The sequence below is a fragment of the Polyodon spathula genome, chromosome 27 (assembly GCF_017654505.1).
Source record: "Polyodon spathula isolate WHYD16114869_AA chromosome 27, ASM1765450v1, whole genome shotgun sequence".
NCBI lineage: Eukaryota > Metazoa > Chordata > Actinopteri > Acipenseriformes > Polyodontidae > Polyodon > Polyodon spathula.
Window position 1 is genome coordinate 9095584 of NC_054560.1, and position 17168 is coordinate 9112751.

General features: G+C 41.9%; 1 protein-coding gene across 1 annotated transcript in view; it reads left to right on the forward strand.

Moving 5' to 3' along the window:
• The first annotated feature begins 972 nt into the window (after positions 1-972).
• Positions 973-17168, forward strand: part of myo15aa (myosin XVAa) — a 33282-nt gene continuing 17086 nt past the window's right edge. Inside the window, exons 1-32 of the mRNA XM_041230360.1 lie at positions 973-1055; positions 1459-1522; positions 1803-1912; positions 2334-2408; positions 3020-3110; positions 3817-3920; positions 4228-4291; positions 4758-4871; positions 5140-5301; positions 5768-5881; positions 6712-6770; positions 6947-7070; positions 7722-7817; positions 7999-8130; positions 8231-8356; positions 8776-8853; positions 9256-9407; positions 9716-9761; positions 9868-9992; positions 10313-10430; positions 11087-11262; positions 11655-11739; positions 12057-12110; positions 12548-12629; positions 12915-13045; positions 13650-13745; positions 14320-14555; positions 14670-14848; positions 15590-15662; positions 15998-16189; positions 16447-16562; positions 16770-16864. Coding sequence (XP_041086294.1) covers positions 973-1055; positions 1459-1522; positions 1803-1912; positions 2334-2408; positions 3020-3110; positions 3817-3920; positions 4228-4291; positions 4758-4871; positions 5140-5301; positions 5768-5881; positions 6712-6770; positions 6947-7070; positions 7722-7817; positions 7999-8130; positions 8231-8356; positions 8776-8853; positions 9256-9407; positions 9716-9761; positions 9868-9992; positions 10313-10430; positions 11087-11262; positions 11655-11739; positions 12057-12110; positions 12548-12629; positions 12915-13045; positions 13650-13745; positions 14320-14555; positions 14670-14848; positions 15590-15662; positions 15998-16189; positions 16447-16562; positions 16770-16864 — 3552 coding nt within the window. The remainder of the gene's footprint in view (positions 1056-1458; positions 1523-1802; positions 1913-2333; positions 2409-3019; positions 3111-3816; positions 3921-4227; positions 4292-4757; positions 4872-5139; positions 5302-5767; positions 5882-6711; positions 6771-6946; positions 7071-7721; positions 7818-7998; positions 8131-8230; positions 8357-8775; positions 8854-9255; positions 9408-9715; positions 9762-9867; positions 9993-10312; positions 10431-11086; positions 11263-11654; positions 11740-12056; positions 12111-12547; positions 12630-12914; positions 13046-13649; positions 13746-14319; positions 14556-14669; positions 14849-15589; positions 15663-15997; positions 16190-16446; positions 16563-16769; positions 16865-17168) is intronic.

Genomic DNA, 17168 nt, shown 5'->3' on the forward strand with positions numbered 1-17168 from the left:
TCCCTTTTGATTAGCAGTAACTGGGGTAGAATGACTGTTGAACACTGTCTGTGTGTGGGGGGGCGAGGTGTGGGGGCTAGGCATGTTGCTTCACAGTTTGGCTGACCTCTCTGCCCCTACATAGGCTAAGCAAGCTGATCAGATTGGGCTCTCTTTAAGAATAGCAGAAGAGTTTTAATTATAAAGCAGTAGGTCTTAGCAGTGGACTACAAGGACAGGGGGTTACGTGAGACATCCCTAGTGCAGAAGGAAGTCATGTAGGGCAGGTGTTCTCTTACCCGGGCAGGCCACTTTTCTGTTACCTGGGACTGAAATGCTACGCTCATGGAATCTGGAGTAAGGCCAGTGAAGGAGCTCGTTTTTCATTTGTTTATATCAGAGACAAGCCTCAGAATTAATTACAATATCGCTGCATTTGTTTATGAGCAGTTACGAGGTCACTCATGAATGCTCAACTGCTCCTTCCCACTTTCTGCACACACGTTTCCAGATTTCTCTTCCTTCTCAAAAGCAGGGAGTCACCTGATCTGAAGTCCTGAGTAGACTGGCATGGCTTGTTTATAAGTTTTGCAATGAATCAAGGAGGTTCAAGCTTGAGTCTTTCCAACTTAGGAAAACACAGGAAAATATTATTTTAGTTTATTCACTTTGTGCCCACAGGGCCAGTACAGGTACAGCTCAATAGTGCAAGCACTAATACAAAGAGAGACCTTAGTAGACCATACTCAATAAAATAACAATACAACAATAGTATTATACTTTCCACTGTGGATTGTCACTGCTCAGGTGTCTTATCAATAGCCCTGTTTAGACTCACCTTTCTACACTGTTGGAAGTGCTGTGCAGAAGAAGTTGAGCTCCAGTATATGTTATATTGAATTGTCTGATAAAACCTGATTAAATGTTTGTTTCTCATGCAAATGCTATGCATGCTCAATGTCTTGACACTTTACCACGTCGCTTTGGCTACAGATGTACTCCATTCGCAACCTGTCATCAATGAGGTACCGGGAGCAGTCTGAGGAAGATGGGGTGGAGGACATGACCCAGTTGGGGTAAGACACTTTTATTAAAATCCTCTCATCACAGTCCTGTTCTTTACTTAAAGACTGTTTTTGTAAATAACTCAAATTCAAAACTCACAAGAATCAAGGGTCGTCCCCTGTTTGCACACCATTGGAGAGCCTAATTTAAAAGCACTGAATCTGGTCTTTTTTGAAAGGTTCCCAGTGCTTCAGACCCTGCTACGTCACCATGCATGTCTCACTCTCTCTATCTTCTGGTCTAAACGCACTTTCACTCAGCTTCCATTTATGTCCTCTTGTTCTAGTCTGGGTTAAATCTGAAGTCGTGTCTTGAGGTAAAACTCCCTCCCTTTCTCTTTGAATAAAGTGAGAGCTTAAAGTGCACATCGCCCTAATAAATTCATAATGTTTTCGTTTTTTTTTTTTTCCCCAGAGATCTCCATGAAGCCTCTGTACTCTACAACCTCAAACAAAGGTTTGGTAGAGAATTAGTTTATGTAAGTACATAAATTATCTGTTTGACAACAAGGTATTAACACAATACCATGAAAAACAGCACATGACAAGAAGTGATTAAAAATGACTAGTTTACAGTAAATGACAAAAGTATTTTAAAACCATCAAGTAATTTTTTTTTTAATTCGGCAGCCTAACTTATCTTACTGTATCAGTCATTCTGAGTTTTTAAACACAAGAAACATCAACACTAAATTCATTAATCAAGTGAATTTATATGTCGAAATTACGGATAAAAATGATGTGCTTTCTGTCATTTAGACGTACATTGGCAGCATCCTGGTGTCTATAAACCCCTATAAGATGAACAACATCTACGGGACAGACGCGGTGCTGCAGTACGAAGGGAGAGCGCTGGGAGAGAACCCTCCGTGAGTCACGAGTCTCTTGACTCTGTCCCCTCCTGGTGTCGTGTCAGCTTGGCACTGTAACATCATTGCATCTAAAAAAAAAAAAGAAAAACGCTGTCCCGCGTGGAACAGGTTATACTTAAAAGCCCATGTCACTCAAGAAGTGGAGGACGGGCTAGTTCATTATTTTCTGCTCAAATGGATTCTCTACAGGTAGTTGGGAGCTTGTCCAGATGGAAATGTTAGATGTGCACGATATTTAATTTACCTAATGGCTATAAGGATTTAGATCTAAATTAAGGAGGTTTGATTTCTCCTGGTGGTTAAATGCTTTGCAGACTGGACCTGTACAAGGATCGCAGGTGCTAAGAACATCCGCCTTTTATGTCAAACCCTTTATCTGAAGTTTCCCCCCCCCCCCCCCCTGTGTTTTTGATTACAGCCATCTTTTTGCTATTGCAAATGTTTCTTACACAAAAATGATGGATGCCAAACAGAACCAATGCATTATAATCAGGTAAACTTTTTATTTTTACAATTGCTTTTACAATTTCACCAGCTTGAGCATGCCATTTTTAAGTGTGCTCACAACATTTATTTAACCTTTCTTGACCCCTACAACTATAGACTTTGTAATTGTTTACCCCCTCCCCCCACCACCCCCGTGTTTGATTTGCAATGACCGTAAAAGGGCCAGATATGAAGAACAGTGAATTTAGTGTTAAAATAGATTTATTATTACCACAATGAAGAAAGACTAGATGTATGGTTGTCATGTTAATTTCCACAATGAGATTACACCATTATGTGAAATAAATCCCCTGTCTCCTAAGACAGGTTGGCACAGCACATGTACAATGTTCATGCATAATATAGTTGAATTTCACACCTCAATGTTAATGCAAAAAGGAAGCTAGGAAACTACTGATCACAGTGTAACCGAAGTAGTGTCTTACAAGTGTGCAGAGAGCTGAAACACCTGCCTACTACCTACTTTTCATTGTTTTAGTCAGATTTTTGAGGTGTGAGAAATACCAACGAAAGACAGGAATTCAAGAAAGAGTTGTGTGCGTATGTGTTAGTGCTTGCTTCATTATAAATCTCCTTCACATTTTGTTTGTGCTCCAGTGGTGAAAGTGGCTCTGGAAAGACAGAAGCCATGAAGCTAATCCTCCGGTACCTGGCAGCGATTCATCACAAACGCAACATCACACAACAGGTACCGCAGGACGCCCTTCACACACTGCGGCGTGGCCGCTCACGATGTTTAATGCTTCAAAAAGCAAGCAGTGCAGTTTCTGTTTAAACTAAGACACTAAGTCCATTCAATACCGGGCTGTCCATTTGTTTTGTTCTTAATTAAAGAGTATTTTATGAATTTCTGTTTTACCTGCTAAACGGGGAGCACAGTTTAGCAATAAGAGTTGCAATTTCTGATGCCAGATTTACTTTTACTGCAGATGAGTACTCAGTCTCACAGGTTTAGTCTTGTAGACTGTCTTGTAACAGGGGCAGCAGAAATGCATTGCAATCATTGTGTACTTGAATTGTATTATCCCTTTAAGGAGCTGTGTATGGTTACACTATTGTTCTTTCATGTTGTTTGATATTGACATGCTGTTTGTATTAACTTCTTTTCATTTTCCTTGCTTTACATGTGTTATCATACAGATTGAGGTATATCATTTTGAGTTTGATGCCGTGCACACGTGTGTGCTTGTTTGCTTTGATATATTTAATGTTCTATATTTAATATGAAAATAAAAGCATCTGTTATTTTTGCAGACGCATTTACAGTATATTCACATTAGTAGCACTCCTCAGCTTTTGGGTTTTCTTGCATGTGATTGCTGTGCTGGTCTCTTGCAAGTCTATTAAAATGATGCATTTTAAACACTGTTTGCTTGTGTGTTTGGTTATATTAGATTCTTGAATCAACACCCCTATTGGAGTCATTTGGAAATGCCAAAACTGTTAGGAACGATAACTCAAGCAGGTTTGGGAAATATGTGGAGATCTTTCTGGAGGAGTAAGTTTATGTCTTTATTTATCTTTTAGTGATAATCCACTGCTGTATTTTATTACAGCGTTTTACAGAACTAGGGAACCTCCCTGGATTGCATCTGCCACCTAACCGTGGTCAGCAGCTCTTAATTCTATTGAAATTTGATCTTGTGGAAAAAGTATTGTGTGTTTCCTTCCTTTCCTTTCTAAGCTCCCAGTTACGTGCCTTCACTAATCCGTACACTGTAAACACTGTTTGTATTTGACATTGCTTTGCATTTTAAGCATTAATAATCATAATCCTGTACCTATATCTGCATTGTTTCACACAGGGGAGTAATCAACGGTGCCATAACCTCACAGTATCTTCTGGAGAAGTCTAGGATTGTATTTCAGGTAAGCATGATCACGTAAGATTCTCCATCCTGTGATGAGCAAGGACGGCCAAGAGTTCCATCAGGACAATGAGCAGGCTTAGCAGAGGAGAAGCACTGCTAACTGAGGCATCGTCCCAAACCCACTCGTACCATATCCATTTCACAAAGACTTGTTTTATTGATGAACACAACGACACGTGAGACAACGGGCAGAAACAATAAACACCAAAGTCCAAAAAAAATCACTTTCACAATTAAACAAGAATAAATTAAATCATAACCAAGAGGATAACTATAAGTGATTCTTTCAAGGGATGCATTTGAAATTGTTACCGTTTCATAATAACTAAAAACCGGAATGTTCACTGCTCGTGCCAGAGACTGTAGATGTGGTTTCCATAAAAAAAAAACCTAGAATTCTGTTGATTTTCACAATCTACTGCATGCATTGTTTTATTTTATAATTGCTTGATAATGTTTTTCAGGCCAAAAATGAAAGAAACTACCACATTTTCTATGAGATGCTTGCAGGCCTTTCTGCCCAACAGAAGCAGAAGTTGTACATCCAGGAGGCAGAGACGTACTATTACCTCAACCAGGTGAGCCTCCTTGCAAAACTCTTGCTTCACATTCCAGTTTAATACCACCGTGCTATGGTCAGTTTACTTTTGCCAAGACTATACAAAGCTCTTTCCGACTTACTAAATTTACCTTGCTTGTTTTTAACACTTGCACTAAATAAAATAAACAATAAAGCTCAATGTGTGTTTTTTTAATTTTTATTTATTTATTTATTTGTTTTATTCGGGCTCCGTGGGTCATTCCAAAACTCCAGCCTCCTCTTTGCTTTGTTGTCTTTGCAACCAGGGAGGCAACTGTGAAATTCCTGGGAAGAGCGATGCTGAAGACTTCCGGAGGCTCCTGAGCGCAATGGAGATCCTGGGGTTCAGTGCTGAGGACCAGAACAGTATCTTCAGGGTCCTGTCCTCCATCCTCCACCTCGGAAATGTTTACTTTGAGAAATCTGAGGTAGATTCACAAACATCAGGCAAAGTATTAGGCACCTCTCTGAGCCGTGTCATAGTACCCAAGGCCAAATTTAATTGCATTTAATCTGGGAAATTTAAAACATAAATTAACGCATTAATGCCTTTGATGTCTTAATTCTATTTTAAAAAATTTAAATGCCTGCATTCTCACTGTTTAATGCATTGATTTGTATTTTCCTGAAATGTTTCTCCACCATATACAGTAAAAGTAAACTGAACTTTGTACTGTGTTTGAGCATCAATTGCAAGTTACAATCCAGACCGTTCATTAAACACTTCAAACACATTTGTTTTTGAGCTTTAAAGAAATCTGCAGTGTGTTTAAAAGGAGACATACTGTACAAGGGGTTTGCAGGATGACAATGTTGTGGTTGACATGTCACAAGATGACAATGCTGTGTTTATGATGTCACAGGGTTAACTATATTGTGTTTGTGATGTCACAGATAGACTCCCAGGAGGTGGCGTCAGTGGTCAGTGCCCAGGAGATCCGCGCGGTGGCTGAACTTCTGCAGATCTCTCCAGACGGGCTGCAGAAGTCCATTACCTTCAAAGTAACTGTAAGTCTTTCTTTCAATAACACATGTTTTATGCCCCCAAAGCATGGCCTCCATACAAATTCATAGGCCAAAGTGATACATCTTCTAGTCTTCAACAGACCTTGCCACTGCTGGCTGTCTGTCTTGCACCAATTAGTAATTTTAATGAACCTTTTTTCTGAAATTCTAAGTGAGAGCTATATCCATGCTGTCAGCTATAACATTGTTTTACACGACCCATGACTCTGATAAAGTACAGCTAGTAAACTGTTTTGGCCCTGGCCCAGACATTGCCACAGTATACTGGTCTATATAAATTTCTGAGCTGTCTGTCCGAAACTTGAAACAAATTCAACAGCTGATACACTTCAATTTGTCCATAGAACAACAGCAACAATGGGCCCAAACAAAACAGCAAATGATGCATATAAGCTATGCATACCCATACCCAGGCTTGAATAACAAGTATGGTTAATTATAGCAGTTTACAGTGCTATGGAAACGGCTGTAATCCAACCAGGGGTTACCCTGGGCCTGCAGTGCATCAACACTGAGGCACAGTCCGACCAGCAGGGTTAACCATTACATCACATTAACACAACGCTCTAACTCGCTCTGCACAGTGTAGCTCTTTATTAAAAAAAATAACATCACACTCCTATGAGGAACTGTTTTCAGCTTGTGTCCCTCCCCTCTGTGCGTGTAATTTCCCGGTTTGTGGGAGCCTTATAGACCAGACATAGCACTGTGATCAGTTATCCAGCTGGTAATGCCCGCTGTGTTTGGTACTGTTTGCTTGAGTAGTTCATATTATATTGCTAATCTGATGGGCCTTTTTTGTTTTCCTGTAGGAGACAATGAGAGAGAAAATCTTCACTCCCCTGACAGTGGAAAGTGCAGTTGATGCCAGGTACCTGCGTTGTTCTCTCTTCAAACGTGCTCTTTCAACACTGTGTTGATATTGCCATAGAGTACATACCTCTCTCTCTCGCTCTCTCTCTCTCTCTCTCTCTCTCTCTCTCTCTCTCTCTCTCTCTCTCTCTCTCTCTCTCTCTCTCTCTCTCTCTCTCTCCTGTCTCCCCTCAGAGATGCCATTGCCAAGATCCTGTACTCCCTTCTCTTCAACTGGCTCACAGACAAAATAAACCAAGTGGTGTACCCAAAGAACGAGGCCTTGTCTATCGCCATCCTCGACATCTACGGATTTGAGGTAAAAAGAATGACATCCAGCAGGACTGATGGGTCCAGCTATTGATCTGCACAGTGGCACATATCAACCACTCTAGCACCCTCTCTTGTGTGAGACCATGAAAAGGAAAATCACTCGGATTACTTCAGAAAGTTACCAACATGCTGTTGAATTATTAAATCAACTTTTTCCATCTATTCAGAGCTACGTTATGCAGAATTTTCCATGAGAGTTCAGATGAGCTATACAGCCACCTCTGGCTGTTGTTGACTGCCCTTGCTGCCAGTGGCCTTTTATCCAGTGACCTTTTGACACCTAACAAAAGTTCCCTGAAGTCAAAGATCCTCTCCTACCAGAGCTGCTGATCAGCGCACACCTCCCCATGAATGTTTTATGACCAGGAAGGAATTGTTTCCTTCATACCTACATTTGTCTGTAATTATATCAAAGCACAAGGCAATGCGTTGGCATTTTCTTATCAATTTTGTCATAATCATAAATCATTCTTGGCCCTCGTTGGAGGGACTTATCATAAAATATTGGTGCAATAATGCCTTAAGAATGTAGCCTATATGTTTCTATATTGTGTCCATAAGCCTGTTTGGATCGTAGTCCACCATGTGTGTTGTTGGAACATTTTGAACGCGCCCATACATTTTCTTTTTTCTTTAGGATCTCAGCTTGAACAGCTTTGAGCAGCTGTGCATCAACTACGCAAACGAGTACCTGCAGTTCTTTTTTAACAAGATTATCTTCAAGGAGGAGCAGGTAAGCAGGTTGCAGTCCAGGGTAATATGAGACTCTTAATAAAACTCAGAGACTGAAAGAGAGACCCAAAACCTACAAAATAACTAAGTAAAGCAATGCAACCGTGTGGAAGGAGGTCAAAGAAATGGACAGTTTATGCAAAAAACATTCCTCTTATTGTTACATTTTCTGTCATTATCAGGATGAGTATACTAGAGAGCAGATCGACTGGAAGGAAATCTCCTTTAGTGACAACCAGCCCTGCATTGACCTCGTTGCCCAAAAGCCTTACGGGATCCTCAGGATTCTGGATGACCAGAGCTGTTTCCCTCAGGTCAGCTCCCCTCAGGTTCAGTCCTCAAATTAATCAGCAGCAGTCAAGGGATCCTTTCCTTCTTGCAGTGGTCTAATTTTTAGATATTTCTCTAAACCAGGCAACGGACAACACCTTCCTTCAGAAGTGTCACTACCACCATGGCAGCAACCCCTTGTACTCCAAGCCAAAGATGCCTCTGCCTGAATTCACCATCAAGCATTTTGCTGGCAAAGTCACTTACCAGGTAATTCACAAAATTACTACTGTCCAGGTTTCACGTGTAAGGTGATTTTATTAGTATATTTTACAAATTAAAGTAGACTCCTTAATAAGGCTATGTTAAGGCGTTGGACCATGTGGCTGTAGAGCACTGTATTGGAGTTTGACAGTGGAGATTTTAATAGAAAAACCACTTTCCTATATGCAGAAGTGCAGCACATGCTATGTATTGTCACTGCATTGTCACTGCATCTCAGTATTTGTTGCTTAAACTGTACACCAAATGATTAGGTCTGGATAGATGAGTATTGGAATAGTTGGACAATCAAGCAAAGCCACCTTTCACAACTTGAGGTTCCAATGCAATGTTGCTTCTTACCTTACTGAGATCTGCAGCTTCGGGTAAAGTCAAGGTGTTTGTTTGCACTCATTTCTGTGTTTTAGGCTCACAAGTTCCTGGATAAGAACCACGACCAGGTCCGTCAGGATGTTCTGGAGCTCTTTGTCAGCAGTAAGAACAAGGTGAGATCACGTGCAAAGCAGCAATCTCTTTCTAAAGGCTGTGCTTATTGAGGCCTGGATCGAGTTGTCAGCTTGTCAAAGTGGGTGAACATCTTCAAGCTGTAGGTCATCTGTGTCAACACTCTAGCACAAGTTGTGTTCTGCATTAACTAGTGCTTCCGCTTCCGAGACGGGAAAGTTGGAAATGGGTTTTGTTCCATTTTTTGTGTCTTCACCAGGGTTGGGGTCAATTTGTTGTTTTTTTTTTTTTTTTTTTCAATGCCATTTCCCATTCCCTTTTAATCAATTTTCATTCCAATTCCTTCAACGGAATTCCTTTGGAGGAATTTGAATTGTAATTCGAAATGGAATTGGGGGAAAAAAAGGAATTGTGACCCCAACCTTGGTCTCCACTGCCCTTAGATGGTGGCAAACCTGTTCTCGAACCACAGGCATGCCCTGAGCCAGCAGAAGAACATGAGCAAGAGTACCACCATCACCCGCCGTTATCAAGCCCCCACCGTGGCAGCCAAATTCCAGCAGTCGCTCCTGGAGCTTGTGGAGAAGATGGAGAGGTGGGGACTGGCAATCACTCCTGTTTATTTAAAACATATACCATAGAGTCCAGCTTGAAGGGAACTGGTACTAAAATGATGAATATTTTAGTGGCTCCTGCCCTACTTTTTGCCTGTAACAATGCCAGTTAGATTTATACGTAACCCATAATAGTTTGTGCTAGCCTCACCATAGTAGTGAATTAGTACAAAGATATGGTAGTTTAACATTCTAGTTTTGTGCATTCCAATGTAGCTAGGAGAAAACTGCCCAATTATGCTTTACTAGTTTTACATTATTTTATAAAAAATTCATTTTGTACTTTTAGGTGCAGTTCTTTCTTTGTACGCTGTATCAAGCCAAACCATAAAAAGGTACCTTTTCATCTTCAGTTAATTCATTTATTTATGGTGCGTATATGTTCAGTGCACAATATCATTGCCCACCTTGCCAGTATAACTATTTGCCATTCTTTACCAGGAGCCAAGCCTGTTTGAAACAGAAGTTGTTAGCAACCAGCTGCGCTACTCTGGCATCATGGAGACCATCCGGATCAGGAAGGAAGGCTATCCCGTCCGGATCCCATTCCAGACCTTCATAAACCGGTCAGTGATCTGAAGATAATGAGGGAACGAGATCCCTGCTGGACATGCATGGGATGTGGAGTTGGGTATCATTTACCTGCTGTAATGTGCTTCTACCTTTCTTTCTTGGTAAATTTTCCTAAGTGAGGATTATACTGTTATACTGTATAAGTTCTACCTTGGTTCCTTCAGGTCTTTGACATAAACTGGATTGTGTTTTTGGTGTACAGTAGTATGCCGAACGTGCCTGCCAGGTTATCAGATTCTCACACGTTTTCATCTAAGAGGGGGTCAGTGGAAGAGAGCAACAAAGCCTGACCTTCCCTGGTCTCTCCCGGCAGGTACAAGTCTCTGCTGGGGTCGAAGCAGGAGATCCTGCCAGACGGAGAGAGCTGTGTGGCGATGCTCAAGAAGCTGTGTCCACTCAAAAAAGGGACGTACCAAGTTGGGGTCAGCAAGGTGGGTAAATACCCAGAAATAAAACACTGCAGATGCAATTACTTTGTGGCTTTTATATACAATAAGCCAGATTCCCTTTCTGAAAAAAAAGGTGCTACTACAGTTTGGAGCAAAGAGCTTTTTTTACAGCTCAAGATGTTTTAAAATCCAGTGTGCACCTGGTTTTCTATTTAACTGCTTGCCATGGTAACCTGTGGATGTGGTACTGTCACCTAGTTCAAGAAAATGAAGGGGACTCAGACATGCTGAACATTTTTGAATAATGAGGAGGACATGAAAATATATAATGTAGGAGAGCTCTGCTCATTTTATTCTGCAGTTGGTATACTTAAGTACTTCCAGACTTCTGTTTGAATTATTATTGGCTTCAATAACCTTAGATAGTGGATACAGGGCTGGAGCAGCCACCAGCTTACCCCTGGCGATTTCAGTCCTCAGCCAGTGCTACTAAGCCAACGGTAGACAGGGATATTGCTCAGGCAATGCAAGAATTAAAGCGCAGTTATCATGGCAATAAACTGCAGTGGTAACCAGCTGGGGTTGCGGTCAGGGATAGGATAATTATTTTGCATGTATAGACATGCTGCTGTGAGGCTTGGCTGTGCAGTGCTCTGTGCTCAGTGTGTAAGGTGTCCTGTTCACCTGTCTGTTGTCAGTTCTTCATGAAAGAGGAATTGCACCAGCTCTTGGAGAGTAAGCGTGACCGTGTCCTCCATGTGGCGGCGCTCACGCTGCAGCGCTACACACGCATGTTCCTGGTGAGGAGGCGGTACCAGTCCATGCGCAGGAAGATCATCAGACTGCAGGCTCACGCCCGGGGGTACATGACCAGGTACGAGACAGAACGGCCATAACAGCGAGTCAGAGTCCTGCAAAGCAAAGAGCTGCACAAGTACACATGCAGATATAGATGTATATATAATCCCACCATGTTATTCACCCTAATACCCTTTCACCACAAATTTGTATTTCATTTTTAGATATTTTTTAAACTGAACGCTCTGTGGTAAGAGAAATTTCCCTCCCAAGACTTTGAAAAACACATAAATATGATAAATCTATACACTATAGCATAGATAGGTACAGTTATATATGCAGTGACTGAAGGGGATATTTTAAAAAAAATGACATTGATTGATTATGTTTTCTGATGCTCAGAACTGGTATATAAAAACTTTAAATCTATGTTTTGTTTTGGTTTTTTTTGTGTGTTTGTTTGTTAAGAAAACGTTTTGTGAAGATGAAAGCGAGCCTGATCAAGTTCCGCTCCCTAATCCACATGTATGTGAACCGAAAGAGATACATCAAGGTAGGCTCTGGGCATCTTCAACAACAGGGAAAAGCAATGTTGCTGATATCTTTACACAATTTTAAGATGGTTATCAATGTAAAGCTTCCTGTGGGAGCGGCTGGAGTGTGGGGTTAAGGTTATGGTTGAAGTTAGGGTTAAGGGTTAGGAATAAGGTTACGGTAATGGTTGAGTTAAGATTAAGGATAAGATGGTATTTCACTAGCTTCCAGTCTGATGCCCGCAGCCTCCTGCTACGGGCTACAAAAAAGTGAACAGCCTGCATGTAAAATGTATGTCTGCGAATCTGTTATTGATCTAGTATTTGCATTCTCTAGATGAAGGAAGAGGCTCGCAGACGTGCAGAAGAAGAGCAGGAGAAAATTGCAAGGGTACGATGCTGTGCACTGTGCACAGCCTTGGGGCTGATCAGTAAACTACTGTCAATGGAGCAAACAAGAAAGATCCATTGTGGTTCATAAAAGTCTTCTTTTACTGTTGCGATTCCAATGGATTAATACCTTCGACTTTATGAAGCTTGCAGTGCATTTCCATTTGCAAAAGACACACGGCAACCAACAAATTAGACTAACCAGGCTATTCAGCGGTGCAATTGGATTTGCATAGTGGCCTTAATGGAGCACCCTGCCCAGGTGCAGCATGTGATAACCAGGAAGTAGAAAATGATCAATAAGCCTGTTACATGTTTCTCAGTTTTATATTTGTGTTTCAAGGTTCAGGTATCATAAGCCTCCTGTGCACTCACACACGAGAACGTGTCCGCAGCAGCGTGGTTCTAAAAGCTGCTCTTTTCCCCCTTTTGGCTCAGGAGCTGACAAAGAGAGAAGTTGTCAACGTGACACACTTGGTCATTCCAGCAGATCTAGGAGGTTTACTGCAGGCCACAGCAGGTAAATATCTTTGTGTCTTGACATCATTTAACAAGAAGGACTGGGTCTCACTTCAGTGCCAGTGGAGTAGCGCTACAGTGGCAAGGCAATGGTTCTGTACTATGGAGAAACAGCAGCACAATGGTGTGAGCCATTGGTAGAACCGCACTGGTTGCACTTTGAGGTAAAACATTCATTGTTTTCTCATTGTTGGTCTGGCACAAATGTGGTTGCTTCAGGGCAATAGTCAGGTAGCAACAGATTTAGATTGAACTTATCTGATATCATCTTCTTTCTGTCTTCCAGGTGGGAAAGAAGTCCATTGTGATTGCCTGGCCGTGATACAGGCTCCCAAAGTGCAGGAGGAGTCCCAGCTTACACTGCCCCTGGATATCAACAACTACCCCATCTCCAAATACGTGCAGGTGCACTTTAAGGTGAGGTGAATAAAGCCAACATTCTTCTACTGTGCCTGTAGGCATTTGCAGTTTTCCTACCTCATTGGCTGTGGACTGTTATTGATGACCAGCACACTGGGGTAAACTGCTTAGAATAAGGGGGGAAATACCTGGAGCATGATCAGAGATTTGGGTAACACTAAAATAATGGCCGCAAATTCATAATGAATTCCTCTGTTCGGAAGTAATCCATTTTGAATGCAGCCCTGTTAATTTATGTGGATTTAATGACCCTATTCAATCCATGTTGCAACAAATGATCTTGATCACATGTGTAAGGCATACAGTCATGCATGAATGAACACTTCTCACAGTGCCCTGGTTAGAGGGTGTGAATTCATCACGATTTAAGGCTTATACACGTGATGTGTATTATGGAGTAATTCAATCAAACTTGCATTCGCAGAATCTATATACTCTTTATTCAAAACACATCTGGGAGGTATGATTGATTGCTGTTGTAGAACCGGGGGGTGGGGGGGGGTGGGTTGTTATCGAATCCCCTCAGTTGGTTTGGATACAACACAATGTTATGTATAACCTCAGCTGTTTTGGTGTTTTGTATTCACGGTTTGCCTTACAGGAGGCTTACTTTGGTATGCTGACGGCCCCCCTCGAATCCCCTTTGACCCTTGTGGAAGATGATCTCAAGCAGGAAGCCATGGATGTCTTTATCATGGTTGGTGTTCAACACTTTCACCTTTTATAGGGACCAGGTTGGGTGTTTTCCACACTGCAAACCTGTCACCTTCTTCATGGATCTAGAAACAGGAATGAACACAGTTAGCTTAGCTGCCCCATGTTGGACCTTTAGAGCCTTTTAAATGAGTCTGATGTTTATCATTGGAAAAGTTATATGATACGGTTAGACTATATCTAAAATGCACGAATAGATTTTAGTTGTATGCATCATTTGGAGCACATAATAAACTGAAACAATGTATATGTTTTGTATGCCTTGTAACTGGTTTGCAAATAATGCTAAAGCCATATTCTTTGTCCTGTTGTGTTATCTTATTATAGATACCCTTATAAAAACATTACTACAGTATATCATGTTAAAATCATGGTAAGAGTATAGTCAAAGCATGCTACAGAGCAGTTAATGCCCAGTAAAAGCATGGGAAAGCATGTTAAACTTCAAACTTACTATGCAAATGTACTGCGGTGATATTTATATATCTATATCCTGTGGCTGTACAGACAGTCACTGATATGTGATAAACTCCAGTGATTGTTGCCTCTTGTTGAAGGTCCTGCGGTTTATGGGGGACCCTCACCTCAACGGTGCTCAGGAGAACCTGTTTGGGAACTATATCATTCAAAAGGGGCTGTCCACTCCGGGGTTACGGGATGAGATCCTCTCTCAAATAGCCAATCAGGTCTGGAAGAACGCCAACAACATCAATGCCGAGAGAGGCTGGCTCCTATTGGCTGGCTGCCTGAGTGCCTTTGCGCCATCTCCTAAACTGGAAAAATACCTTCTCAAGTGAGATCTTTTATCTTTCCTCTGAGTGACAGCTGCAATGCCAAACGCTTTTCCTGTCTGCTCCCTGATGGAACTGGGTCCCAGCATGTTTTCTTGGTTCTCTTCATCCTTCAGGTATGTCTCAGATCACGCCTATGATGGATACAAGTCTGTTTGCCAGCACAGGCTGATGCAGGCTATGCAGAAGTCTCAGTATGGGCCGGAGACAGCAAGGACCTATCCCCTTACTCTGCTGGAGTGGACAGCCAATAGGAAAAGGGCTAGCATGGTCCTGCAGGTGTACTGCTTTGATGGTGAGTGCAGCAGAGTTCCATCACTGTGACTTCATTCTAGTGCATAACACTGATCAAACCGTCAGAGATCAGCCTCACTCTCAACCCTCAAGGCTAGGTCAGGGTAAACTGATATACAATATGTATCCTTCTAGATACACCAGTTTGCAATTTCAGTGATCAAACTACTAGCTTTAACTAGCTGCCAATTAGTGTATCGTTAAGCTGATGTAGTAGTGGCACATACATAGTAGGAGGTTTCTCCTAATGAAACTATTTTAAAATCTTTATATAGTATAATTGCATGTACCATTTGGACATGGCTGTTGAAAAGAATGCATTCCTTCCACTCTTTCAATTATGCATGCACTCAGCTGATGTCGTTAAGATTGTAATGCTACATAAAGGGAACAATTAGCAGATTATGGGCAATTGGAGCAATCAGTAGCTTCTTTTTAATAACCTGACAGCTCAACTCAAAACAGATTATCTTGGCAGGCTGTGTTCTGCTGTAGATCAAAGCTGGCTCTGTAATTCAGAGCTGAAGGTTTATTTCGGAAAGCCTTGCCAGGAAAACATCACTTTTTTTTCTTTACCCATTTAGAAAGCATTAGGCAGATTAAGAAAATGATTGTGTTACCAAAAGTCTTGTCTTTCTCTTGATTTAGTAAAACATATTTTATTTGTGTTTTCATCCATTCTCTCCGAATGGGAAGTCAGTAACTGTCTCTGTACCCCTGTGTGTTTCTGCTCTTCCTCCAGGTGAGAACTTCTTAGGTCCAGTTCACTCCTGGACCACCGGAGAGGAGCTGGCAGGGGATATACTCCGGCACAGGTACGACTTCAGCGAGGTTCTACATTACCAGAATGCATTGCGATGTGAGTAAAAAGCTTGAACTGTCCTAGTATACATGAGTCATATGGTAACTCTGCCTATGGACCCACAATTGCTGCTTCAGGTGCATCTGACCCAGTATGAAAATTCACTGGCTGGTCTGATTGCTGCTAGAAAATGTTAATTCATGGGTCATCCAGAACCTACCTGGACTTCTTTCAGTGCCATTCAGTGGTGGTCTTGGTGCAGGGTTAACTAGGCCCAGCAGGGTAGATTTGCTTTTCCTGTGCTCAGTAGTAGCGTGCGTCAAGCAGATGGATTGCTCTGAATTGCAGGGCAGTCTCGGAGGGCTGGAGAGGCTGGTCAGTCTGCATGAAGGAACAGAGTCAGTGGGCAGAGCTGGCCGGGCACGACTACGTCATGGATCTGATTTCAGACCTGGAGTTAATGACCGACTTCCCCAAACAGAAATCCTACTTCCTCATCTCCGCGGAGGGTCAAGCCAGAGCCAGATCCAATGGCAAAGTGTAAGTGTTTGTGTTAACGTGCGGTATTGCTAAAAATGCAATGACACGTATGATCGTTCGAATCTGAACATATATGTACTGGCATCATTGTTTTGTTTTTTTAATCTCCGCCTGCATCTGAGACATTTTATATTTTAGGGTATTTCATTATGCATGGATTTTCCAGTCATGTCCATGAACAGTGTGGAAACATGCCACAGAAAGGGGTATTGAACCGTGGAAAACACTGAGGTATGGTTTTTGTCTTTAAATCCTAGCAGTGTGTTTGGAAATGGCTTTGATTCTGATGAGGACACTGCCATGCCCCAGGCTGTGAGAGCCAGCGCCATGCCCCCTTCCAGCCTGCCAGACTCGGATGGATACTACAGCCATGGTGAGTATGAGTGTGCCAGCCTGGATCGCTGCTTCAGATCTGCCTTGGAATACAGAGAGTTAAAGACTGGGCAGCTCTTCGGATCAAAGGTTACAGAAAAGGGTGGCGTATGTTGCAAATACTGTATCAGTAAAAAAGGTAAGGAAAAATTTTAAAATGTGAATGAAAACTGACTCTTAAATGCTTTGTCGCTCTTGTCGTTGCCAGTAGACTCAGACACATTCAGCGAGCCTCCTTCTCAGAAGGGAATGGACCGCTACCTCGACAGCCTGTTTGAGCCAGTCTTGTCTTATGGAAATGGGGTAAGAGAAATCGCCCACTTTCTCTACATCAAAGTGTCATTATTTATAGTTATGGTGGATGAACTGAAAGTTTACAGAAAACAGCCCTGCGTACTTCATAGCCGCTGGCACTGGCGCTGTGTAAATGTGTATATTAACCTATGTAATCTGCCTGGCCTCCCTGTGTATCACTTGCTGGTCACTCGATCCTGTTTGTATCAGAATTTACATGTATCAGATGTGTTCTGTCAGCAATAGGACCTGATAGTGAAACAGGGGGATTGAGTTTCTGAATTACCGTATTTATCACTACATGGGTGTTAAT